The 24,922-nt window shown below is 38.1% G+C and overlaps 3 protein-coding genes across 4 annotated transcripts; 1 reads left to right on the top strand and 2 right to left on the bottom strand.

Moving 5' to 3' along the window:
• The first annotated feature begins 637 nt into the window (after window positions 1-637).
• On the top strand, window positions 638-4,937 carry LOC110750322 (cytochrome P450 84A1-like). The gene is made up of 2 exons (XM_021950624.2): window positions 638-1,917; window positions 4,176-4,937. The coding sequence occupies exons 1-2, from the start codon at window positions 970-972 to the stop codon at window positions 4,794-4,796; spliced, it is 1,569 nt and encodes a 522-aa protein (XP_021806316.2). The 5' UTR covers window positions 638-969; the 3' UTR covers window positions 4,797-4,937.
• Window positions 4,938-8,687: 3,750 nt separating this feature from the next.
• LOC110750313 (uncharacterized) lies at window positions 8,688-11,735 on the bottom strand. 2 transcript variants are annotated; one of them, XM_021950611.2, is made up of 5 exons: window positions 11,359-11,735; window positions 10,826-10,995; window positions 10,516-10,579; window positions 9,109-9,221; window positions 8,688-8,968 (listed from the first exon to the last, which is right to left on the bottom strand). In XM_021950611.2, the coding sequence occupies exons 1-4, from the start codon at window positions 11,537-11,539 to the stop codon at window positions 9,121-9,123; spliced, it is 516 nt and encodes a 171-aa protein (XP_021806303.1). In that variant the 5' UTR covers window positions 11,540-11,735; the 3' UTR covers window positions 8,688-8,968; window positions 9,109-9,120. The 2 variants fall into 2 exon arrangements, with proteins under 2 accessions (XP_021806303.1, XP_021806302.1); XM_021950610.2 differs by having other exon boundaries at window positions 9,109-9,181; window positions 11,359-11,732.
• A 1,405-nt stretch (window positions 11,736-13,140) lies between these two features.
• On the bottom strand, window positions 13,141-24,866 carry NERD (GW repeat- and PHD finger-containing protein NERD). Its single transcript, XM_021950646.2, has 10 exons — window positions 23,459-24,866; window positions 23,287-23,366; window positions 21,313-21,500; window positions 19,960-20,875; window positions 19,726-19,853; window positions 19,247-19,306; window positions 19,117-19,167; window positions 15,935-16,005; window positions 15,524-15,678; window positions 13,141-15,420 (listed from the first exon to the last, which is right to left on the bottom strand). The coding sequence occupies exons 1-10, from the start codon at window positions 24,670-24,672 to the stop codon at window positions 13,322-13,324; spliced, it is 4,962 nt and encodes a 1,653-aa protein (XP_021806338.2). The 5' UTR covers window positions 24,673-24,866; the 3' UTR covers window positions 13,141-13,321.
• Window positions 24,867-24,922: the final 56 nt, after the last annotated feature.

Raw genomic sequence — 24,922 nt, 5'->3', positions numbered from 1 at the left:
TCGGGGATATCGGCAAAATATCATGGATATATCATCGATACAGGGGAAGATATGGCCTTACCCCCCAATATCGATGTCGATAGTTGAAAATATCGATATATCGGTGTATCGGCCGATATTTCAATCCTTGCTTAGTACCTAAATTTAGCCCACCCCATTTTAAAATCCTAGGTCCGTCCTAGTGTGTATGTCCACCTCATCTACCACATAAGGTGATATATGAATGTGGTATATAAATATGGTAAGAGTAATTAGATTTCAAAACAAAATGGGGTGGGCTAAATTTAGGATAATAATAATTTAGCCCACCCCCTTTTCTTTTCTTTTTTTGATTTTTTGTTTTTCTTAGTTTTATTCAAAAGGATAATAATAATTAGATTCCAAGTCCAATTGTAAAAAAAAAATTTAAATTGTTATTCTTAAATGACACATGGCAAATTTTCAATAGGAGTATCACAAGTTGAGGTGGTAGTAGAGTACTACTATAATGTTTGATCAAGTTTTAGCTAGCTAATTGGTATGTATGAATTAATTTTCTTATAAGATTTATCATGCGATATGCAAATAATATCTGCACGGATTCCGAGTCTCTACATTTAAAGACATTCCACTTCCACATAAGCAGCCCAGATCACATATTATACATGTGAACTTTTATACAGATCCTTATAATCTTTTGTATACCAAACAAAACGAATTAAGGAAATCCCAAAACAAAAATCCAAACAAATTTCAAATATTTCGACAAGTAGAGCCAAAGTTCCCACTGGGAATGGAGTTGGTGAGATAAGATCATCCTGAATAGTATGTCCCCAGTAATTACTTGCCACATTAGTTCAATCCTCATAAAGGTCGCAGATCCCATTTGAATTATATAAGCAACTCATCCTTTTCTTTTCACCTTATCAAATTCATAATATACATATTAACCTCCTCAACAACCCCATTATCAAGAACACAAACCAAGCCATGGATGATCTCCTCCTTCACCAAGCACTTGAATCCCTGCAATCTTCTCCCATGTTGTTAATTCTTCTTCTTTTTCTACTCATCGTAGCCTGGTTTGTTTTGTTCATGCAATCACGCCGAAAACTCCCGTACCCACCAGGGCCAAGAGGGTGGCCCATTATTGGGAACATGCTCATGATGGACCAACTCACCCACCGCGGTTTAGCTCAACTGGCTAAACAATACGGTGGGCTTCTCCATCTCCAGATGGGGGTCTTACATATCATGGTCGTGTCAACTCCGAAGGTGGCCCGAGAAATCCTCCAAGTCCAGGACAGTTCCTTCGCCAATCGGCCTGCAAATGCCGCCATATCTTACTTGACGTATGATCGAGCCGATATGGCTTTTGCCAACTATGGCCCGTTTTGGCGTCGCATGCGCAAAATTTGCGTCATAAATCTGTTTAGCCGGAAACGGGCAGAGTCATGGGCCTCAGTACGTGAGGAAGTTGATGAGATGGTTCGACATGTGGCAACAAAAACCAGCTCACCGATCAATATCGGTCAATTGGTTCTCACTCTAACGAAGAACATAATTTATCGGGCAGCGTTCGGGTCAAGCTCCCATGAAGAGCAAGGAGAGTTTGTGAAGATTTTGCAGGAATTTTCAAAGCTTTTTGGGGCTTTTAACATGCAAGATTTTCTTCCATGGTTGGGTTGGGTTCATGCACAGGCTTTTAAGGACAGAATGGCTAAGGCTCGTAGGTCACTAGACGTGTTTATTGATAAGATCATCGATGATCACATGGCTAAGAGGAATACAAATAAGGACAAGAAAGATGACAATGAAGCTGATACAGATATGGTGGATGAATTAATAGCTTTTTACAGTGATGATGCTGCAAAGGAAAGTGACGACACCAATTCTACCTTTAGGCTCACCAGAGACAATATCAAAGCTATTATCATGGTAAGTCTTACATGAAAATATAATGAGGATCCATAATATGTCGATATTATTGTCGCCAGCAAAATATACCTACATGCTGTTGTTACATTTTTACAATATTGATATGCGTGTCCATTCTTTAAAAAATAGATCATGCATAGAGAATTTCTGATATATAATAGTTCGATGCATAGATATTCATTAACAATTATTCTTTTAATTTCGAGAAAACCTCGACGGAATAAGGGAAATAACTCTTCTTTTAATAAACCTTTTAATAGGTTATTATAGTTTTCTTTCTAATATTATTAACTACCACCGATCACATTGTTCTCCAATGAGTAATGCTGGGCTTACCACATTTTTCATACCACATTTGTACTACATTTCTAATAGAAGTGAAGGGCCCACCTTTATTAGAGAGGTGGTACAAATATGGTATGAAAAATGTGGTAAACCTAGCATTTTCCTTCTCCAATATTGTTGCTCTTTATTTGAGGTGCCAACTCAGTCTAGGGGTTTTCCTTTTATTTATTTTAATTATCTAAAATGGATTTTTTTTTTAAAGGACAAACTACAGAAACCCCCTAATATATATGGTCATTTACGAGTTCATACCGGATTTTGAGGGCATTTACCAGTACACACTCAATGTCACAGAAACCTTACAATTTGCCCCCTCCGTTAGCGAGATTATCAGAAAATCAATTATTTGCCTACATGACATTTGTGGGATCCATTTTTTAATTGAAATGGACTCCACATAAGAAATAAAATTATTAAAATTATTAAAATAAATGAAAAAAATAATAAAAAATCTAAAAACCCAAAAAAACAAAAAAAAACTAATCTTCTCCCATTTCCCCTGCCTTCCAGCCTGACCTCCAACCCACCCTCCCCACAGCTCCGCCCCACCTCCATTAGATATGACTCTCTCCAACTCAGATCAAGTCGCCATCTCTCTCTCTCTCTCTCTCTCTCTCTCTCTCTCTCTCTCTCTCTCTATATATATATATATATATATATATATATATATATACAGAAATTCTCTTATGTGGACATCTGGACGTTATTATCGTGCGGACGCCATGTATTTTGTACTACCCCTCCCTGCTTTCCTGCTTGTTTACAATAGCATCCACACGATAATAACATACGGACATCCGGATAAGAGAATATATATATATATATATTTCCTCGATCCTCCCTAAATTCCAGCATTTACATTTCCCCCAAATCCCAAATTCCACTCTCACAGCCTCACAGGTAAACTCCAATTCCTCTCTTTCTTCTACTATTTCCGGTTGACCCTCCAACTAACAGCCACGGATTACGAGATCCGCTGTTTGGTTCCGTTTCTGGGATCCCATTTCTTGTCCGTATTTGAAATTTCCCCGGGTTTTGATGTCCACGAGGAAAAGTTGATCCTCTGTTTAGTTTTGTTTACGTTATTTGGTGATATAAATGGAAATAGGAGTTTAGGAGGGAGCTTAAGATCTGCTCCTGCTTCTCTTGTCTTGGACAATTGGGTTGGTTGGGGTTTGTTTGGGTTGGTTGGTTTGTTAGGTGCATTGCGTAGAGATCTGTTAGGTAACTATAATTGGGAGCTGGTTGGCTTTAGGTGTGCTATCTAACAGAAATTTGACCTAATGGAGGTGGGGCGGAGCTGTGGGGAAGGTGGGTTGGAGGTTAGGCTGGAAGGCAGGGGAAATGGGAGAAAATGAGTTTTTTTTTTTTGGATTTTAGATTTTAGATTTTTTTTCATTTTTTTAATTAATTTTATTTCTTATGTGGAATCCACGTCAGTTAAAAGATGGGTCCCACAAATGCCATGTAGGCAGATAACAGATTTTTTGACGATCTCATTAACGGATGGGGCAAATTGTAGAATTTCCGTGACGTTGAGTATGTACTAGTAAATGTCCCCAAAATCGGGTGTGAACTCGTAAATGACCCTATAGATTGGAGGTTTTTCCGTAGTTTGTTCTTTTTTTTTTAATTTAGGTAATTTCACAAGTGGATTACATTGTAATTAATATTTTGTAATAGGTGGGTCAACGGTTTTTTCCTTTTCTAAATCAAAAGAAACAAATCTGATTTCATGTGTTTTTTACTATATTTAATAAGAATTTATGGTAAAATAAAGCACTCTCTCATTTCTCACTCAGAAGATCAATATTATGTGTTAACTATTTTGGTAATGGAAATTATGTGTTTAATTATCACTATCTGTCACTTCTGATTTCTTTTAGTGACAAAAATCCACTTTGCATTCATAGGATGTAATGTTTGGAGGAACTGAAACGGTGGCATCAGTGATTGAATGGACAATGGCAGAGCTGATGAAGAGCCCAGAAGATCTCCAAAAAGTGCAGCAAGAGCTCATCAATGTTGTTGGCTTGAACCGTAGGCTCCAAGAAACCGACCTTGAAAACCTAACCTACCTCAAATGTGCAGTCAAGGAATCCCTCCGTCTTCACCCACCAATCCCTCTCCTCCTCCACGAGACTGCAGAGGAGACTTCCATGGCTGGTTACTCATTTCCAATCGGGTCACGGGTTTATATTAATGCATGGGCTATCGCCCGTGACCCGACTGCATGGGACGAGCCAGAAACATTCAAACCCTTGAGGTTTTTGAACGATGACTCGCCCGATTTTAAAGGGAGCAACTTTGAGTTCCTTTCGTTCGGGTCGGGCCGTAGGTCATGCCCGGGTACGCAATTGGGGCTGTACGGGCTGGAGATGGCTGTGGCCCATCTTCTTCATTGTTTTGCATGGGAGTTGCCTGATGGAATGAAGCCTAATGAGCTTGACATGAATGATGTTTTTGGACTGACTGCACCCAAAGCAGTTCAGCTTGTTGCTGTGCCGAGTTACAGGTTAAATTGCCCACTTTGAAAATTTTGGGGAGATTGTGAAAACTTCGGTTTTAAAACAGTTATGAGCCTATTTATTTACGTATTGCTACTTTAATTAACGGGCCGGTCTTGAATTTTTCAGGGCTCAGAGGCCCTACATATATATATTAAACTTAGTGATGAACCCATTCTTATTTTTCAACCAAGATCTAACCTGTTCACATTAACTAAAAATTTAACATTCAAGGAAAATAAATTATATCAATTCAAACTTCAATATATAAAATTCAAAATAAAAGGCTACAATGTATAAACAAGATAAATACTTGTAACAATTTAATAAGTTCTTTTTCATCCAGCAACAAGCAACCAACAAATCAAAAATTTCTATGCATGCTCAATAGCCAAAGCAAAACAACATCAATCTAGTTGAAATCCCTTTGTATCCCCAGCAACCAGTAAAACAAAAATGACTTTTGATCGGTTCATAATTGTATATCATTTTGTACCCTTCTAGCTTATGATTTGGTTATGTTATTGAGTTAAACTTGTGCTTTTAATCCATTTTCTGTTTTGATAAGTCCATAATTTCATACACTTGCATGCCTTCTTTACTTAGTGATTTTGCTTAGTTTCTCTTTATTTTGAGTCACTTACCTATGTTTGTGTGTTTTGTAGGTTAAGATAGCAAGAGATAACATTTGATGCAATCCATGCATGTTAAGGGCTGATTGGCATATGAGGAATATGAGCTTAAAGACAAACACATTTTGGCTACAACCCCTTTCCAGCCCAATTTCGTAGGTCAACTTCTTGGCCTTGGATCAGCATGCTATGGGGCTCGAATGAGGTGAAGATCTTCATGAAACTTGTTCCAATGGGTGTCTACTACAACATATCCAAATTTCAGCCCAATTGGATATTTGTGGAGTGCTCAGCCCGTCCAACACCCAACCTTGCTCAGCAGGATTTGCAGCTGCCAGCTTTGAGCCTTGTCTCCTCCTTTAAGCCATGTGCCTCACCCATGCTGCAACTGACTTTGGATCCAACATAATGAGTGAAGTGGGGAGGCATTCCAGCTATGAAATTCTAAAGGAGCAAGTTGGTACATGCTGGAGTTATTATAGAGAAAGCATGTGCATGCATGTAAAGCAAAGAAATGAAATGAAGTCAATTCCAGTCTCTGTTCGGCTGCCAACTTGCAAGGCCCAAAACGCACACTTCTACTGCTCCGATGGGAATACTTTCTTCATAGAAGTTGTTCCAATGGGTGTCTAGTATAACATATCCAAATTTGAGCACCATTGGATACGTTTTGAAACCTCTGGCCTTCCTACACCAAGACTGGTTCAGAAAACTCGTTTTTCAGCAACCAAAAGGCAACCACATGGGTTGGCAGCAAAAGGCAATCACATGGGTTGGCAGCAAAGTCAGCCACATCTGATCACCTTTGAACCCATGTGAAGATGCTTGAGGTGCAGCAGCAAAAGATGAAGGATGGTGTGGGAATCCATCATGATGTTCCTCCCTCTTAGCCCTATAAATAGAGAAGCCTTCAAGCTTCAAATCACACCCCAAGGGGGGGGAGCTCTCAAACACTTCTCTAGAGCTCCCTTTCCTTCTCTCCCTCAAATTCTCTTAGTTTCCTTTCAAGTTGTCAATTGTTGTAACAAAATGAGTTTACTAAATTTTCCTTCAAGTTTTCTTAGTTCCACTTTACTTTTATTTGTAATGTACATTCTTTCTTAAGTATTCAAGTTTAATTAGTTTCCAAGTTTCAATTATGGTTTTTGTTCTTATTCATTATGCTTATAAGTTAATATGCTAGTTTGAATGATTGATCACCATTTAGGCTTGCATGTTAGCTATCTTGGTTTGAATTAAGAGTAGACACCATGCTTTAATTCGAATTGAACTATGGATAAGAAGAGTATGTATGGACATTCGACAACAGGGATTAGATACATGCTTGGTTGTTTAAATTGTTCTTCTATGCTTAATGAGTTCCTAATGCTTAGTTTTAGGTTAGACAACAAATGATCAAATTAGGGAATTAGGAACACAAGGTTATGACCAAACACCATGGCTTAATCATACTTTAGCTAGAATCAATCCGTTAATCTAATTGAACTTGGGAACTTATTTGCTTGAGTTATTTCTTTTTTTTCTTGTTTTATTTATTTCCTTTTTCATTTCTATTTTGTGTAGGGGAAACAAATTGGATCATTCAATCACCAATCCTCGTGGGATCGACCTCGCACTTACATATGCTATACTACCAAACGGCTCGTGCACTTGCGAGTATCACAAGTTGAGGATGCAGTTGAAACCATTTTGGTGCAGCTGAATCGAAGCAACAACTTTGCATCCTCAATAACACAAAGAACAACATAACATGGAATTTGAGAAATCCCCCTCAACAACAACAAACTTGATATTTCCAAATTTGCAATCAATTAGAGCTTAAAAGAATTCCTGCACAGAGAATGTGTAACTCATGTGAGTTCACAAATCTACAAACAAAAAAAAAGCAAAAAAAAAAAAATCATATTTTCCTTTTCATCACGAAAAATTACTTTAAATTGATTTTTACAAGGATCAATTTTGTACTGAACAAAAGTCCACACTTTGGATTTTGTAATCTCCCCAGTCTACCAATAGAAAAATTAATTTAGGGATTCACAACTCTGTAACTAGTAGGAAAGGAGAGTGATTAGGGCCTGAACCCTACTATCTGCATGGCTTTAGATGAGATGATATGAGATGAGAAGAAGAAGAGGAAGAAGGAGAAGAAGAAGAAGAAGAAGAAAAATTTAGAATAGATAAATCTAACGTTAACTGGAGGAGTAGAGTGGGTAGCGCAAAAGGGTTCTTCTTGAGGAGTGGAAAGGATGCGCATTTTTCTAGAACACCATATTTTCTTTCTTTTTTCTTTTTTCTCAAAAATATTAAATCAATTTATAATAATATAATATAACACTTATAAAAATAAAATAAAATATTAAGCTCCTGAATAATGGGCTCAAGGCGGTCGCACTGACTACCCCTATTAAGGGCTTGGCTTGTTAATTAATAAGGTAGTTTATTATGCTATTTGTTTTAGTCTTCAATTTATTATTGTAATCCATCTAAAGCCATGCAGATAGTAGGGTTCAGGCCCTAATCACTGACTGGTTAGTATAGTTGGCAATTTCGGGCACAACCCGTTACACGATTCGAAATCCACACGAGAATTTAGCGGATTCAACCTGCAAGATTAAAATTCGGGTCAACTCGTCATGATCCCTTTAATAAATGGGTGGGTTTCGGATAACCCGCCAACCTTCTAAAATACCTATTAACCGGCTAAAATACCTATGTAACCCGCCAACTTGCTAAAATACACATGTAACCTGCCGACCCACTAATCCGTTTATTTGTTTATTCTTCATTTTTCTATTTTTAAAAAAAATATCTTTTAGTTGCTACCACATAGCGGATCAACCTGCCACAACCCGAAACCCATGAGAATTTAACGGGTCAACCCGTGCATGACACGTTTATTAAACGGGTCGAGTTTGGATTAAGCATTCCTAACACATATATAATCTTGACACGACCCGACCCATTGCCAGCCATACTTGTTTGTATGGATCAATCAAATAAACAAACGAAAATATTCCCAATAAGAATCAAATGATTAAACTATGTTGGCTAATTTTTACAAGGGGTGATCTTTGAATGATATCTAAAAAACGAATGTCCAAATTATGAGATTATACTGCTAAGTGGACCAAAAAAGTGATCAAAGCCGTATTAACTTACTAATCGATTAAAGCTTCAAACAACCAATTCCATTAAACGGCCACATAATTATTCATGTCAAAATTTGGCCACAAGTAACAAAAATCACTTGTAGACGAAAACTCATATGTTCGCAATTATTTTCAAATGAAAATATAAAAACCGCTCCCTTCATGTGATGATTAATTTATTCATACAAGAAGAAAGAGGGAGGGAGGAAAATTTCAATTTAATCATACAACTGGGATCATGCCATTTCAGGCATTGGGCTTCTTTTATGCTATAAATTACTTATACAATCAAAATTGTTACTTAGGTCTTCTACGGTAAGGGTATAGAATGTCATCCACACTCTGTTTGATGTAGTGTCCCACTCTATTCACATTCTTAGCAACACCTGATGCTACTAGTATTGCATTCCTCTTAAACCTGCATATATACAAATACTCAAGAGTTTTAAAGTGTAACAAGAACAAACAGAACTGGAAAACTCAAACACAAAACCATGTGAAAAAAGGAAGAAGTCATGGATAACTTCTTTTCTTTGCTAACTCAAAGTTCTGCCATACCTGTTGAGATATTCATCTCCTGTTGAATGTGGTGGTCTGTAGCTTCGGGGTTGAGGAATCGGCCGAACATTTTCTGGAGAGGGAAACACACCAAGAATTTACAAACAAGGTTGCTGTGAATGTTATAAGAAAATTCAGTCATTTTGCAACAGTAAGTATTCACATTAAATATTAAGGTTTGTTGGTTTACTATGATTCTCAAAAGCTGAAGTTGTCAAGTGGATAGACCTAAGAGAGGTATATAGCTTTACTGGACACTTAGCCCAATCAATGTGGAACTAGTGCTCAACACTTTTCCTCACGTGGATTCCCTCTTGTGGGTGATGCATGTGACCAGTGGCCTCAACCGAGTGTTCTTATGTATAATAACGTGACCTACACATTGTGGCTCTAATACCATGATAAATTTGTTGATTTACCAGATATATATTCTAAACACAAATAACAGAGATAGATTTGGAAAAGAAATATTATACTTAGATGTAACAAAACAGGCACATGTTCTTCAAATAAGTTTATTGCCTTTACACATTCACAAATAGAGCACATACTTAATTAATAGTAAGACATTTGGAACAACAAAGCCTTATCCCAACTAATTGGGGTAGGCAACGTGAATCATGGTCCTCTATATCGTCCTATGTCGGGCCATATTATCATCTAAGTCACCCTAATTATATTATCATATTTGTCTTCTTTCCCTCAAACTACTCTCTATGTTGATTAAGTTACTCTTTCTGACTTCCATATTGATCTGCATTGAATATGTCCAAAAACTCCAAAGTACCATAGTCAGTTCTCTCCCATTTCCTATCTAATAAATGCTATTTTTTGGCCTGTCAATGGGTGATACTTCACCTTTCTCACAAATGTGTTCATTTTGAATCCTATCATTCCTTGTCTTCCCACACATACATCTCAATATCCTCATTTCTGCCACACTCACTTCATCAAAATGTTGCTTGCCCTGCATCTATCCCATATAGCATGTTGACCTAACAGCTATTATATAAACTTTACCAAGCATTTGAGAGCCAAATGAAAAATGGACCCACTGCACATGAGTGCCATGGGGATCAATTATCAAGAGAAGAAATTATACATCAAAACAAGGAAAAAAGTGGGAGATTGCAGTCTGATGGTAACCAGACATCCCTTAATGAATGCAGGAAAATCACATTGCAGATGAATATATAAAGACTGCATCTAACTTCAGGTGTTTAAGGTGCGAAAGCAACAAAATAGAGACTTATACGTACACAAATAAAGTCACTGAATCAATTAGTATCAGAGACTAAGAAGGTACGCGAAGATGGATTCTTTCTATATTCCAAAAAATCAAGAGTGAAATGAGATCCCCACAGCCTTTTCAAATAAATAAACAGAGAAAAGAAAAACTTCATATACCTTCAATTTTATGAGCAGGAGCATCAGCCTGAGCATGGCCTGCAGGTTTTTTGTCATACAATACCTGACACAAGCTAGTTATGTCACATATCAACTGAGTTTATGAGAACATCATAAACATACAAATATGAGCATTATGAATTATCAATATAATTATATAACTAACTTAGACATAAGGACAGGAAAGACAGGAAAGTGACATGGATATTCGACTAGAGAAATTCCAAACAGTCTTTAAGAATAAAATGATATGTAATATGAGCTTTACAAATCAAGAAAACAAGGAAAAGATAGAGTCAAGATATAACACCTCAAGACCAACACAAAACGGCAATTCCGCTTGTTTATTCTGCTGATCACTAGGAGAATCTTTTCTGTCTAGGAACACCGAGTAACCTACGCAAGCATACTTGAAATCTGTAAGGCTGCGGTCCGCTTTAGAAGCCTCCAACTCAGTCTCTCCCACAATGTAGCTGGGCACTGGTCATAAATCCATAAACAAGCGCATACTTATTAGATGACTAGAAATAAATAAATTTCAGATGCATCTAAATACACAGGAAGAAAATTATAAGAAATTATTATATACTAACAAATAACAAGGACATCATAAACAATACATACTCCACAAAGACAGAGCCCTTTTTTCGTGTGGGAAAATATAGGCATCAATTCAGCCTGTGAATGTTGTAGCACTAGAATATCGAAGAACCGATCTTTCTGGCTTCCAGATTCAATTTGATTTATGCATCAAAGTAATTCATCAATTCAATTTAAGAGTCTATGAACTTTGGCAATCAAAATGAGAGAGAGAGAGAGAGAGAGAGAGAGAGAGAGAGAGACCTTGTTGGAGGGTTTTGGAGAGGCCAACACAGGTGGGATATTTGGATTTGGATTTCTGTGTGGAAGAGTAATAGAGGCAACCCTTGCATGACTTTCCCTTCGCTGAGCCATTGCTAAGATTAGGGTTAGGGTTTGGAATTTTGATACCTCCTCCACCTGCGTCTTCGCCTTCCTTATCCATCTCTCTCTCTAAGAATTAAAGATTTATTAGATTTTTAGATTATTATCTCTCTCTCTCTCTCTGTGACTCGATGGTTCAATTCAATATCATCATCATAAAGCTCTCCATTTTGGTTATGGTTATGTGCCCCTACTCCTACTCCTACTCCTCTGTTCCTTGTCTGTTGTTGTTCATTCGCTTTTTTTTTGTTCTAAGTTTTTCTTTCACTTTTCACTTCCCTCCTGATCTGCACTAGATTCTTCTGGACGTTCGATGCTAATCGGACGGCGCAAAACTGAGCACTAATAGCCGAGTAAATGATACATGAATTTGGCTAATTTTTCATTTTATTTATCACTTTTCATATATTGTATATTAGCCTCTCCGCACGCACTTCCGTGCCTGCGAGAGGCTTTTTAAAAAAAAAAAAAAATTTATTTTAGAATTAAAACAGATAATGGGTAGTTGTGTTCCATAAAAATAGGGCATTATCTGAATTTTCTTTTAATTTTAATTTTTTTAAATATGAAAAAGTGTGAATTTACTATATTATCCTCATTTAATTAATAATTTCAATTCTAAATGTTTACATTAACCAAGGGCATTTTTTGGTGTTTTGAATGTTTCACCATTCTCTGCCTTTTGCTTTATATATATAGATAAGTTGAGGAAGGATATCCTTGTAAGGTCCACCATGCATTGTATTTTAATAATTCAAATCGTCTAATTTTTTAGATATTCCCTCAGATATCATCTTTGTAAAAAATCAATTGAATCCGAAACCATTTGACCACTCAATTAGATGGTTGTTATTATAGTATTTCAAGAGATGTTAGACAATTTATTAGATTTGCCTTATTTTTTTTGTAAGGATGACCTATGAATGAAGACTTAAAAAATAGATGGTTTTGATTGTTGAAAAAAATAATGATATGGGACCCTAAAGAGTGTCATTCCTTTAATGAAAAGGGATTGTATATTCATAATATAATAAGATTAACCCAAAAAGGTCACTCCTATTTCTTTAATTATAATTTTTTTTTTTATACAAAGGATATTCTACTTTAATCTAATCTAAACAACGGGAAAGAGAATTCGAACTCAATGCACAATGGAAGGCACATTAACTCTAGCCAACATGTCTAAGCCTATGTCTACTCTTATATCTAAACTCTGACCGAATAAAGTGTATCTAAACAAAGCAAACACTGTGTTTTGTCGACCAAAATGTATAAAATGCCAAATATATCAGTAAAAGGGAAAATATTTGGCTTAGCTCCATGCACAAGATTGTGATTGATAAGACTGATTGGTTTGTAAGAAGAAATCAGGATGTCAAAAACGAAACAAATAACCATGAAGTGCAGTAAAATAAAAGAATAGGGAGGTATAAAGTTTCCCACTTCAATTTTTTCTTACATTTTAAGGATTCTCTTTCTACACCAATTCCACTCTCTCTCTTTGGGGATTCTCTATCTGCACTAATTCTATCTAACACGCACGTAGAGCGACAATCATTTTGTATTTCTATTATAATAATGCAAATTACTCCGTGCTAACTATGTTTTGTATACAGTACTAGATTGTAGTCTGAGTCTACAACTTTTGTTACTTCAAAAAGAGAAGAAAATCTACCATATAATAAGGCTTTTAATGAAAAAGCTGGATAAAAGGAAGCAAAAATACACTAAACTGCCCAAGTTATGGTAAATAGGAAATTAAAAAAAAAGTTTATACAAAGTCAAAACTCTTTATGAGAAATTGCTGTACAGTAACTGCTCCGCTGCTGTGTTCCCAAAATTCTTAATGGTCCGGGTGCAAATAATCGCACGATGCGCCCTTCTTGCAGTGACCACTTTCAAAGAACCTGCACACTCTCTGCCCTTTGAAAGGAGGCCTGGAAGAACCTCCTCCCCCACCTCCACCACCGAAAGACGACTGCCTATTCCAAGGTTTGCCACCACCGAAACCAGGATCACCATGAGAACCTCGATCCCTTTGATTTGGGAACCTATCTCCATTCTGAGTTGCATTGGGTGCACTCCAACCAGGATTGGCATTCCCAAGTGTTGGCCCTTGACCAGGTGGAGCCCAACCTGCATTTGCACTTACCGATGGTGGTCCTTGACCAGGTGGGACCCAATTAGTAACTGCATTTCCAGGTACGGGACCTTGGCTGGGTGCAGTCCATCCCGGACCTTGACTCGGAGGTCCCCAGTTCATGTTTGTATTACCAGGCACTGGTCCTCCCCAGGTCACGTTTGGATTTCCTGCCATTGGCACCCAACTAGTATTTTGATTCTCTTGCCCCGTTCTTGGCACAGCACTTTGGTTATCTGGAACTCCCACGCCCCAAGGTGCCTGCTGTTGTGCTGGAGGCTGAATGTATGTATGATTACTCGGAACTGGGGGTCTCCAAGGATCAGAGTGCGGAACACCCGAGAAGCCTGATGTAGGGAAATTTCCAGCTAAATTCCCTGTGTTCATAGATGAGGGAGCATTGTTGGTAGATGGAGTATTATTCCAGTAACCATGGGTGTGATGTTGTGCAGGCACAGTAGCAGCATTATTTGGTTCTATCCTTTGAGATGGAGCACCTCCCCAGGGTTGAGATTCACTCCCAGGTACTGGGCCGGAGGCAGTCATTTCCTGTTTCGGAACTGAACCAGAACCCCATCCTCGAGCATCGCTGGCAGGAGCACGACTAGTCACTGACTGAACCAGATTTTGCAGATTTGAAACTAGGTTATTCACATCAGCTACTTGATTCATTGAGGCATTGGACAATACAGGCGCTGACCCTGTTACTTGACCATGCATTCGAAGAGCAGTTGTAGAGCCCAGAAGAGTAGCATTTTCAGACTTGGGTGCTGCATTAATGCCAGGAAGAGAACTTGAGCGATCATTTCCGGAAGCTCGCAGTGCACTTTCTGGAGTAACTACTGCAGTAGGTTGCAGCACTCCGTTGCCTCCCAAGACAGAGCCACCTGGATGAGCAGGGCTGGGTGACCAATTACTTTCGTAAGCTTGCCCCCTGGCCCCACCCAATGGAGTTTGGGATGGAGTAGGTGAGGGAAGGTTTGTTGTGGCCCACCCATCTGAAGAATACTTGGGGACCTCAACTGATTGTGGAGTACCTCTGCCTGAGGAAGAATTAATTTCATTTTGAGATCCCCAACTTACTCCTCCCGCTTGGCCTTCTGTAACTCGCTGAAAGAGAGCTCCTTGAGACTTCCCAGAATGTACAGGTGAGAGATGTGAATTGTGCACCATTTGAGCCTTTGGAAAACTGCTGTCAACAAATGAAGGGTCTTTCTGGAACTTTCCAGCCAACGCATCAGTTACCAGTATAGAATCTTCTTCTTTCTCAGTGTTTTTCCAAACTCTCAAGTTGGCAGGGAAATAGCCAGTGTGATTCCATTTACGCAACTGTACCATGGAAAATGGTCCCTGGACTTTTCCAGAAGGATCCTTGTAATGCCAAATTTTTTCTGATTCATTGATATTGGCTGCAGATTGTGCTACGCCAGTGGAGAGATGCGCCACCGAATTTTCTGACCCCCCAGCAGGAGATGATTCAGATGGTACCGCAGACTGTGTACTCCTAACACCTGTTTCTAAACTTGAAATATTTTGTTTCTTCTCCCAGTGGTTTGTTTGCTGTGTTTCTCTGTCTCTTCCATGACCCCACGAATCATTTACTATCTCACCAGCTGCAGTTGTATTTTCTGCTTTGTTGAAGAACCCTTTATTTGACATGTTCCTACTTAACTCCCGATTCATATTGGAAAAATTCCTTGTCCCACTCCAGGAATCATTTGAAGAAGGTCCTGCTCTTCGTGGAGAGATTGGCTCCCTCCCCTTCCTTCCAAAGCCAGAACCTGTAGGTCTAATATAACTTTCTGCATGAATTGAAAGCTATGTTATTAATGATTGAATTAATGACAAAGATAGTTGTGCTAGAGAATTTAAGGTATAAAAATTTCACAAGAAGTTGAATGTGACCTTGTTTTTTATCATCTCCTTCGTCTTCATCTTCCTCGGACTCATAACTTGGATCCATATTTGGATCCACATGTATTTCTAGAGTTTCCTCTAGTCTACGCTGGCGCTCCTCTGGGGTCTTCAGTAGCTGCAATTTCTCTACACACTCTCTAAGCGTGAAAAGGAAGTTAAGGATTACTTCATACCTATTCCTAGTCATATTAGAGTAGCATATACAACAAAGAAAGAACATCTTTAATAATCAAAAGTAATTTAAGTTTTTATTTCCTAGAAATGAAGAAACTCATACGATTGTTTACTTTAATAGTGGTAAAATGTATTTGGGGCATCAACTTTTGGTGCAATTGCAAAGATGGCACCCCAAGCAAAATTGTGAACAAAAATGTACTAAACATTAAAAAATAAGGATATTCCTTCCTACGCCCTTTTTCACTAGCTCGATCACGAAGATGACTGAGTCTCACTATCTCCGTTTCTAACCACTGTATCAGAATTAAAATAAAGAAATAAATTAGTCATCAAAGAAAATCGAGAAAAATTAAAACAAAATTATATAACCAAGCTATAGGACAGTACAGAGGACAAAGAAATATATTCAATTTACATCTAGGAGTTGAGAACATTAAAAGGAGACAGAATCCATATTGTCTCTAAAAAGAAAAGGACAAAACAATCCTGTTTTAAGAACAAATGTGCTTGAGCTTATTATGAAATTCACTGGGGAGATGCCACTGGTTCTTGCTGATTTCCATGTTATAGTTGCCACATGATAAAGAATTAGGTGCAGATATGTTAGGTCTTTGCTTTCTTCTTGAACACGGTAAGGTTAAAAACATACTGAGCCGCTCACAACTTCAAGGTTGGATTGAGCTTGTCTATTCTATATTTGAGTTGATCATGAATTACAAGAATCAAGTACTTGCCTAATCTCAAGCTTAGGTATTTAAGCCACATGACCATATGTACGTATATAAGAATCATGAGAAACCAAGGCTTATAGAAGGATCCACAGCTCAAGTTCAAGCTTGATTGGGTTTACGATGCTAAGCAAGCCAAATGAAGCCAAACTTGAGTTTTGGATTGACCTCCCCTCAAGGTGAGCTCAACCTTGCTTGTTCAAGCTCAACTCGAACTCAAGCTGCCCTCAAGCACTGCACCTCTACAGTTCACATATCCAGTCAAGTTGGAAAAAGAAAATAAGTTGGTTCACCTAGGCTTGTATGCAACCTTATACATCATGTTTCCCATCCCAAATACTAAATTGAAATAAGTAATAACCAATAGATTCTCCTCTTTGTTGCTTCATTATGGGTGGTAGGGATAAGAAAAGCCAAAATCCATTATACTTGAATAACATAACCTAGAACCTCTAATCAAACCCATTTTAGTAAGGATAGGGGAAGCAGGATACCTGATTACCAAACCAGCTTAAGAGAACAGGAGGATTAGGGATGGGGACAGCAGCTATGCCAAGCAAGTTTACTCTTTACAAGGCAAGATCTAAAGTGTAGAACCAGACATGAAGAAAGAAGCCTTCTTGGCCTTAAAAAACAAATATAAATAATAATAAAAACTTGGTAGTAATTCAGATTGCTAGCTAGTTCCCTTATTTAAATGTGTAAATACGATATTAAGTTTCTAGTATGATGACCATGTGATTTATAGTTTCATAATTCGAGTCTTGGTTCTTATGAGGATGGTAAGTAACCCTACAGAAATATTCAGATTTTGTTACAGCTAAATGTTATAGAAGATTGAGTATGTCTCTTGGAATAATGGAAGAAAGAAAAAATTGCAAATTTGTGAGTGTACTTCTTTACTTCTTATTTTTCTTTATCTTTTCCTTTTTCTTTTGCTAAGATACTTCCTTTTGGTTTTCTGTCTTTCTATCAATCCTGTTTCACATGGATTACCATAACTTCTTGCAGCACCTTAGAGCCAAAATCAAACAATCAACAGATATGGTAAAGCTCCACCACCATGCATCAACCAATTAATAAACTTAAATTACAAAACAAAAAGATGCTTGGAACTTCACTCACATACTGTAAGGGTTCCTCAATATTCCCAAGTCTTCACCTATTTAAACTAAAAACCTAACATCCCAAATGCTTTTGAGAACCTTTCGACTCTCAAACACCTTTTAAAAACAACCCTGCAAATCCACAAATCCTCTACTTCCTAGAAAATTTCACCAACCAAACATCTTGAGCACCAACCCCTTTTGTCCCTTCAAAATATGTCTCAAACCTTAAATCATCCTGCAATCCCAAACGAATTCCCCTACAACCCAAGACCTATAAACCACAAGTTTAGTAAGACTAAATGCACCATATGAAGTGCATATGCTGGAAAAGACATTAATAGATACAAATCACTGTTGTTTTCCATGTAGAATTCCAATTGAAGTGGTTAAGGGATTGAAGAATTTACAAGGGATCTTATGTGGGAATGGAGGGAGGAGGGAAAGAAAGAACACCTAGTGACATAGGAGGTAGTGCATAGAGTAAGAAAGGTGGTTCGGTATTGGCAACTTAGTGAAAAGGATAAGGCATTACTTGGAAAGTGGATGTGGAGATCTATGGTGGTTAGGGGCACAAGCTGCTACCCTTGGCTTTGATTCATTTTATACTTGCTGCCAATCTATGACGGGAATAGGAAGTGTCAAGTTTTGGGAAGCACCCTCATCCATTTCTTTTACAAATTGTCAATCCTTCATAATGCACACAAAAAACTCTTTATTTTGTCATTTTTTCAGATTTGGGTTTTGGGCTGTACCATTTATGAATGGTTCTTATATTTTTTCTGGCCGATTCATAGAACTTTAGAGTTTTATTATATTGTATGCAGTGGATAATTTGTCCACAAGTCTTTTATTTCTTTCAAAAATTAAGGGCCCGTTTGATAACCATTTCAATTTTAGTTTTTAGTTTTCATTTTTTGTGCTAGAGTATAGAGGAAAATAGGGAGAATGGAAGTGAGAATGAGAGTCAAGTTTTTGTTTTCACTTTTGTTACTCCTCCCTCCCATCCTCCCCTCTCATCCTCTCTCTCAATCTCATTCTCACTCCCATTCTCACTCTCATTTTCCTCTATACTCTAGCACAAAAAGTGAAAACTAAAAACTAAAATTGAAATGGTTATCAAACGGGCCCTAAATTTTGTTTCTTATCAGAAAATGAACAATAATTTTGCATTTAAAAGCTAGATATGTTTTTCTTGTAAATAAAGCATATTATAAAATTTCACCCTTAGAGAACACTAATTTGAAAATTGTAGCCATGATAAGAAAAATATTATTTCCTTCATCGTCATCGTTGTTATTGCATCATCATAGTCTGTTTTTCTTTCCTCCTCTGTGCAACAAAAGTTTCCTATGTGCACTCCAAAACCTTATCCTGACAATCAAAACCACAGATATCCCTAACGCCAATGCTGTAATATAAAGCTCAATTTCGAAATGTACCAATCAACCTCAGATGCAACATAAAACATGTGCAAGCCCTATTGTACAGCCACACGTGTAGATGCAAATGATATAAATTTATGTATAAAAAAAAACTACTTTGAGGTAAAAAAGGGCAAGAAATTTACATCTTTGACTCTGACTGCTTGGAGTGCCAACGCTTTCTCTTGAACATCACCCTACAAGCAACCACTTTCTCAGGACCACAAAAAACAATAAATATCAACACACGAAAAGAGCAATGGAACATGGAAATACCACAGTTAGCCGGTTGATAAGTCCACATTTTATGCTCTGACGCAGTCGTTTGCATTCATCCTAACAATGAAACAAAGAAACAATGACATATATCAAACAGAGTATCATTCAAATAAAAAGTTTTCAACCAAATAATTTCTTTTCCAGCAATCTTCCTTATGCTGCACATAAAGCTGCAATTACTCTCAATAATGAGGGCAAAGCCAACAACGCCATTGGATGAGAATCAAATTCATTTCCCTGGTATGGAACATATATTACTCAGTGGCAAGCATTATCTGGCTTTCTAATGTTATTTCTAATAAAGGCCATCCCCTTCAAGCAAGGAGATATTCAAATCATGCCTCTTTTACACCCACATTTATGCTATTTTTTGACCATGTTTGGAATCGAAAAAACAGTTAGTTATGAAGATTGAAGCAACTCTCAGTCTCTCACTCCTGCCATTGAAAAGAGGGAAATGTTATATGCTAAATCACCTCAGTGAAGTCTTGGTTTGAGATGATGTCAATTGAAATGATCTCTGTCTTGTTTAAGTTTAATATCTCTAGCAAGATATCTGTCATCCTTTTACCAACTTTATACGGCTCAGCAGCTTTGCACGTACCTGTTGAGAAAATCATTTGAAAAATGAACTCTACCATTCTGAAAAGTTTAATGCCTTCTTTGCTCAGGCCAAAAATACAATGAAAGACAATTAACCAAATGATTACCTATAACTTGGACCAGCCTATACAAATCTTGCTTTTGACCACTACCAGAAATTCTAATTCTGACAAAAGAATGAGCAACCTTGTCCCCAAAGTTATCCAGATCATCAAGTAGATCTTCCACTAAATTACGCTTTAAGTAAATTAAATTAATGTTGTGTATATCAATGGCTGCAAAGTCATCAATATTAGACTGTGGTCCTCTCCCATCACCCTTTTTACGTGTTTTGCGTCTCTTGTCTTTACTGGATTTTGCCGGTGTATCAGAGTTTCCATCAGCCTCCAACTGATTGCCTTCAGTATCAACAACACTCCCTTGAAGATCATCAGCCTGAGAATCCTCTTTTACAAGAAAGTGGGATTCCAGAAGTTTTAACATTTCAAAATGCCCAACACGTGGTTTCCCAAATAAATTTTGAAGCCTTATATCACAAATTATCTGACTTTTCCGGCGAGGGTCACGAAGTTTGTTCCTTTTTATATATTCTAGCAAAAGAGCCTGGACATCAAACTGAGATAGAGCAGATTTGTCACCATTTCTCATGTGCATAACAAACTCCAAGAGTTCCTTTGATCCCCACCCTGTACTGTCATCTGCAGATCGGCCTCCAGAGCTAGTTGCTGTAGCTGGACTTGATGAATCCTTCCCCTTTCCACGGGTTCTCAATCGTTTCTTGGCCTTTCTTTTTTTAGAGTTGGCCAAATCCAAATTCTCAGAATTGTCTGACTCAGACCCTTCATCATTATTAACATCATAAGGTTCATCATGGGACTCCTGTTTATGTCCAGTTGCTCCTTTCCATGGATTCTTGGCCTGAGCAAGTTCATCAACCGTTAGAGATAACCTCTCTTTTAAGTCTATCCAATAATCCTTGAAGAGGTACTCCCAGCTGGTTTTATCATCAAAATCAACTTCATTCTGCACAAGCACAACAAAAATAAGTACAAGCTGAATGCCACTGCAAGCATTTAATTAAGAAAATGTGAACCAGACTTGTAAAATGGCACTACAGAGTTAAAGCAAAACAAAAAGTAAAAAGAACTAAAAAGATAAACATGGAATTAATTCTTAACAATGGAAGTACTTAATTGAGGACAAAAAAAATTAAAGGTAGAAAATTCCTGCAATGTTTCCAAAAGGTTCTATCTGATGATAAGACAACTGCAAAGAAAAAAAAAAGGCTAACAGATTTTTAAGGATGTAACAAAAAAGAATTACATGACACATTACTTTCACACGCTAAAATACTTCAAAGTAAGATATATCTTTCACCCTAATAATGACAATGCTCGCAAAAGGAAAATATAAAAGCAGTGAGAGAAAAACAGAAGACAAAAAGAAAGAAGGTATCATACCGTGTCCTTGTTTCCTTGCTCATTCTTTTCAATCAACATGACAGTTTTCATGCATGTCTCACAGAAGCCTTTGTTTCCTCGAACACATAAGAAGACAGCATCTTTGGTACACCCCTTGCACAAGGAAAAGGTACATGTATAACACATGTAGTGGGCATTCTTCTCACAGTTGCTGCAAAGGTGCCAACCTAATATACATTTATTCATGCATTAGATACTGGCCAGCAACCCAAAAACACTAAAACCATTTTAAAAAATAAGCATTTTTATAAATGATGAGAAATGATGAAACTAAGTCACAAATGTAAAAGAATTGGAGCTGAGAAGATGAAATCATAATGCCTGCAATCTCACTCAAAAAAGACAATGGCCACTACATTCAGTAAAACTAGATGACAAATCACAAATGGAGTGCAAAAAGACAGAACTTCCAGCATAAGGCCAGAGTCTGAACTACTGTAAATGCAGCATAACATAAACCCAAATCCTTCCAAAACCAAACAGATTGACCAATGTTGCCTAGAGCATGGTTCGCCCTGGTACTTGGTAGGAGTCCGGTACTCGTTATGTTACTTTAGCTTTTACTGTACACAATGCAGTCGGGGTAAGCTTAGTTTGCATATCTGGTCATGGGAACGCATTAGAATTTCTTATAAGATTGCTTTGGTACTATAAGTATATATTTAACGACAGTGATAGATTTAGAATCAACTTGTAAAAATATAGAAACATCAGAATCAGATTTAAAAACTATGTGACCAATAAAATAGAGATGTGTGTGTGTGTGTGTGTGTGTGTGTGTGTGTGTGTGTAACAAAATGGAAATGCTCTCCTGCCAGACTGTGAATCTGGGCAAGACATTAGGATGATTCTTTCCTGAATGTATGATCTAGATAGATGCAACATATGACGACATAAGCACCAGCCTAGAAACATAAATCTGGCAAGAGAACATTACCCTAGAATCGAATATATGTATAAACCTTCTGTGTTCTTTTCTTAAATAAAGCATAACTTTTTGTTTCATTTAATCCTTCATAAAAAATTAATCGAAGTATTATGGTTACTCATGGATGGAAAAAAAAAAACAAAAAAAAAAGAGCGAGAGAGAACAGAATAAAACTAGGGACGCTAGTTTTAGTGATCTGCAGTTTGGTGTACCATGTTTTGGGTCATGGTAAGTAGGGGGTGTAGCAATCCTGTAACACTTAGGTTGATAATATAGCATATATATATATATATATATATATATTCAATGCCACTATCTTGATTATCTATAAGAATATAAGAAATCATCTAAAATGCACAACACAAATTTTTCTAGAATGTAACATCTTAAGTAGGTATGAGATTCAAAATTTGACAAAGTAGGACTTGATTTTCATGCTTTAATAAAGATATATCTCCTTACTCTTGAATTTGATACATCATAAAGTGTAGCCCTATGAGTTCCACAGATTTGATTTACGCTGCTTAAGTCCCCCTTACTTAAGCAGCATTCCATATTATAAAGTAATTTGACACAACAAAGAACAATTCTGGGTCGTTAACTACACAAATAGCATAAAACTTCGGTCCAAACTTTCCATTGTTTCCCTAAAATACTGGAAGTATGCAAAAAGAAACTTACTGGAAGTATGGAAAACCCAAAATTTTAAAAACAGTATCAATTTTTCAGACCTTGCCAACAACTGGTATTGCTTTTTCTTCTGTAATTAACAAATTTCAAACACAAAAAACATTCAATTTTACAACAGGAAAACACTAACCCAATCATCACTAAAACTAACCATTTACTTATCCAGCTAGGGTTTAAACTACAAACACCACATGCCTAACACATAAATAATCACCAAAAATCAAACATCTGAAAGTCACGGAATGAAATCAAACATCTGAAAGACACAGAATGAGTAAACAAAGGAGTATTAGATAAAAAAGATGAGAATTGGGCAAAAAGTAAGAGAAAGTTACCACAATTCCATCGACCCTTAGCCCGAAAGAAAGCCTCATCACGATTAACACATGAAGGATGGTATGCTTTAGGACATCCCCTGAAAACCACCAATTAAATCAATATCATTCAATCAACTAATCACAGAAGTAACATTGAAAGAAGCACAAACAGTGACAGAGTTTAACTGACCTGCGATCACAAAGTACAAGCTCACCCCCATCAAAGCAAATGAAACAGACATCCTCTTCCATCTTCTTCTTTGAGAGGAGTTTTCCCGTCACCTTGGAACTCTTCCCACGCTTCCTCTTCCCACCACTGCCGGCCCTATTCGTTTCCTCATCCTCCTCCTCCTCCTCTACCTCCATTCCTTCTGCTTCTTCCTCTGCTGCCTCTGTCTCCTCTGCCTCAGTTGTCTCCTCCATCGCATCATCAGCCACATCCACCTCCTCCACCATGTCGGTCTCAGCCACCATGTCCGTCACATTTGCCTCATCATCTCCCTCCACCTCAGCCTCAGCCTCAGTCTTCTCACCCTCTGCCTCAGCCTGCTCTCCCACCGCTTGGACCTTCTCAGCCTCTGCTTCGGCCTCCTCCCCTTCCACTTCAGCCGTCTTTTCCTCTGCTTGGTCCTTCCATGAAATGACAGTCTCCTCAGCCACTTCAGCCACATTAGACTTCTCAGCAGCCTCCTTTGCCGAGTGAGCTACAACACCTTCCTCAGACAACACCTTCTCCGTCTCCAATCCTTTTTCATCCTTTTCATCCACGGCCCCAACTTCATTTTCCTCTGTCACCTGACCTTCGGCGACACTCAGCTCCTTCACAATCTCGGTATCCTCTGTTCCATGACCTTCAGCGACTTTCAGCTCCTCCACAATCTCGGTATCCTCTGTCCCATGACCTTCAGGGACATTCAGCTCCTCCACAATCTCAGTATCCTCTGGCCCATGACCTTCAGGGACATTCAGCTCCTCCACAATCTCAGTATCCTCTGTCCCATGACCTTCTGCGACATTCAGCTCCTCCACAATCTCAGTATCCTCTGTCCCATGACCTTCTGCGTCATTCAGCTCCTCCACAATCTCAGTATCCTCTGTCCCATGACCTTCTGCGACATTCAGCTCCTCCACAATCTCAGTATCCTCTGTCCCATGACCTTCTGCGACATTCAGCTCCTCCACAATCTCAGTATCCTCTGTTGGAACCGCATCAGATTCCCCCTCAACACCGAGCCCGAAGCCCTCGGTTTCGGGCTTGAGCTCGGGCTCGGGTAAAGACTCCGACATGCATTGGGGCTCGGTTCTCCGGAGCTCCTCCTCTGTTTCAGGAGACAGTACGGCGTCATTTTGAACCGGAACCGAAGGCTCGTTCACCTTCGAAACATCTTCTTCTTCGGCTTCCATTTGAATATACTAAATTCGGAAATCGGAGATTGAAAACCCTAAAATCGACAGAGCTAGGGTTAGGGTTTTAAGGTTCCGGTTCCCTTCCCTGGTAGGATGATGTACGTTTTATCGTTAAACACTAAAAAAGATTTTGTGTTAAAATTAACTGAGTAGTAGAGAAGGAGAAGAAGCCAACCGTAAGCAAGAAGGGGTTTCACGTGCCGCGCGGTCGAGTCCGCTCACTTATTATATCCTGTCACTGTATCCG

This window comes from Prunus avium, chromosome 8 (genome assembly GCF_965620075.1).
Source record: "Prunus avium chromosome 8, drPruAviu1.hap1.1, whole genome shotgun sequence".
In the NCBI taxonomy this organism is placed as follows: Eukaryota; Viridiplantae; Streptophyta; class Magnoliopsida; order Rosales; family Rosaceae; genus Prunus; species Prunus avium.
This window is presented reverse-complemented; position numbering and strand designations above follow the sequence as displayed.

Bases quoted from the DNA above. Each gene is read 5' to 3' on its own strand.
- NERD (XM_021950646.2), bottom strand. From the start codon at position 24,672: ATGGAAGCCGAAGAAGAAGATGTTTCGAAGGTGAACGAGCCTTCGGTT. The intron at 19,854-19,959 runs GTAATCATTTGG...TTTTCTCAACAG, and splicing joins TAGGCTGGTCCAAGTTATAG to GTACGTGCAAAGCTGCTGAG. The intron at 15,421-15,523 runs GTCACATTCAAC...CAATTCATGCAG, and splicing joins AGGAGATGATAAAAAACAAG to AAAGTTATATTAGACCTACA.
- LOC110750322 (XM_021950624.2), top strand. From the start codon at position 970: ATGGATGATCTCCTCCTTCACCAAGCACTTGAATCCCTGCAATCTTCT. The intron at 1,918-4,175 runs GTAAGTCTTACA...TTGCATTCATAG, and splicing joins ATATCAAAGCTATTATCATG to GATGTAATGTTTGGAGGAAC.
- LOC110750313 (XM_021950610.2), bottom strand. From the start codon at position 11,539: ATGGATAAGGAAGGCGAAGACGCAGGTGGAGGAGGTATCAAAATTCCA. The intron at 10,580-10,825 runs GTGTTATATCTT...AGCTTGTGTCAG, and splicing joins CGTTTTGTGTTGGTCTTGAG to GTATTGTATGACAAAAAACC. The intron at 9,182-10,515 runs GTATATGAAGTT...TTCCCTCTCCAG, and splicing joins TCCTGCTCATAAAATTGAAG to AAAATGTTCGGCCGATTCCT.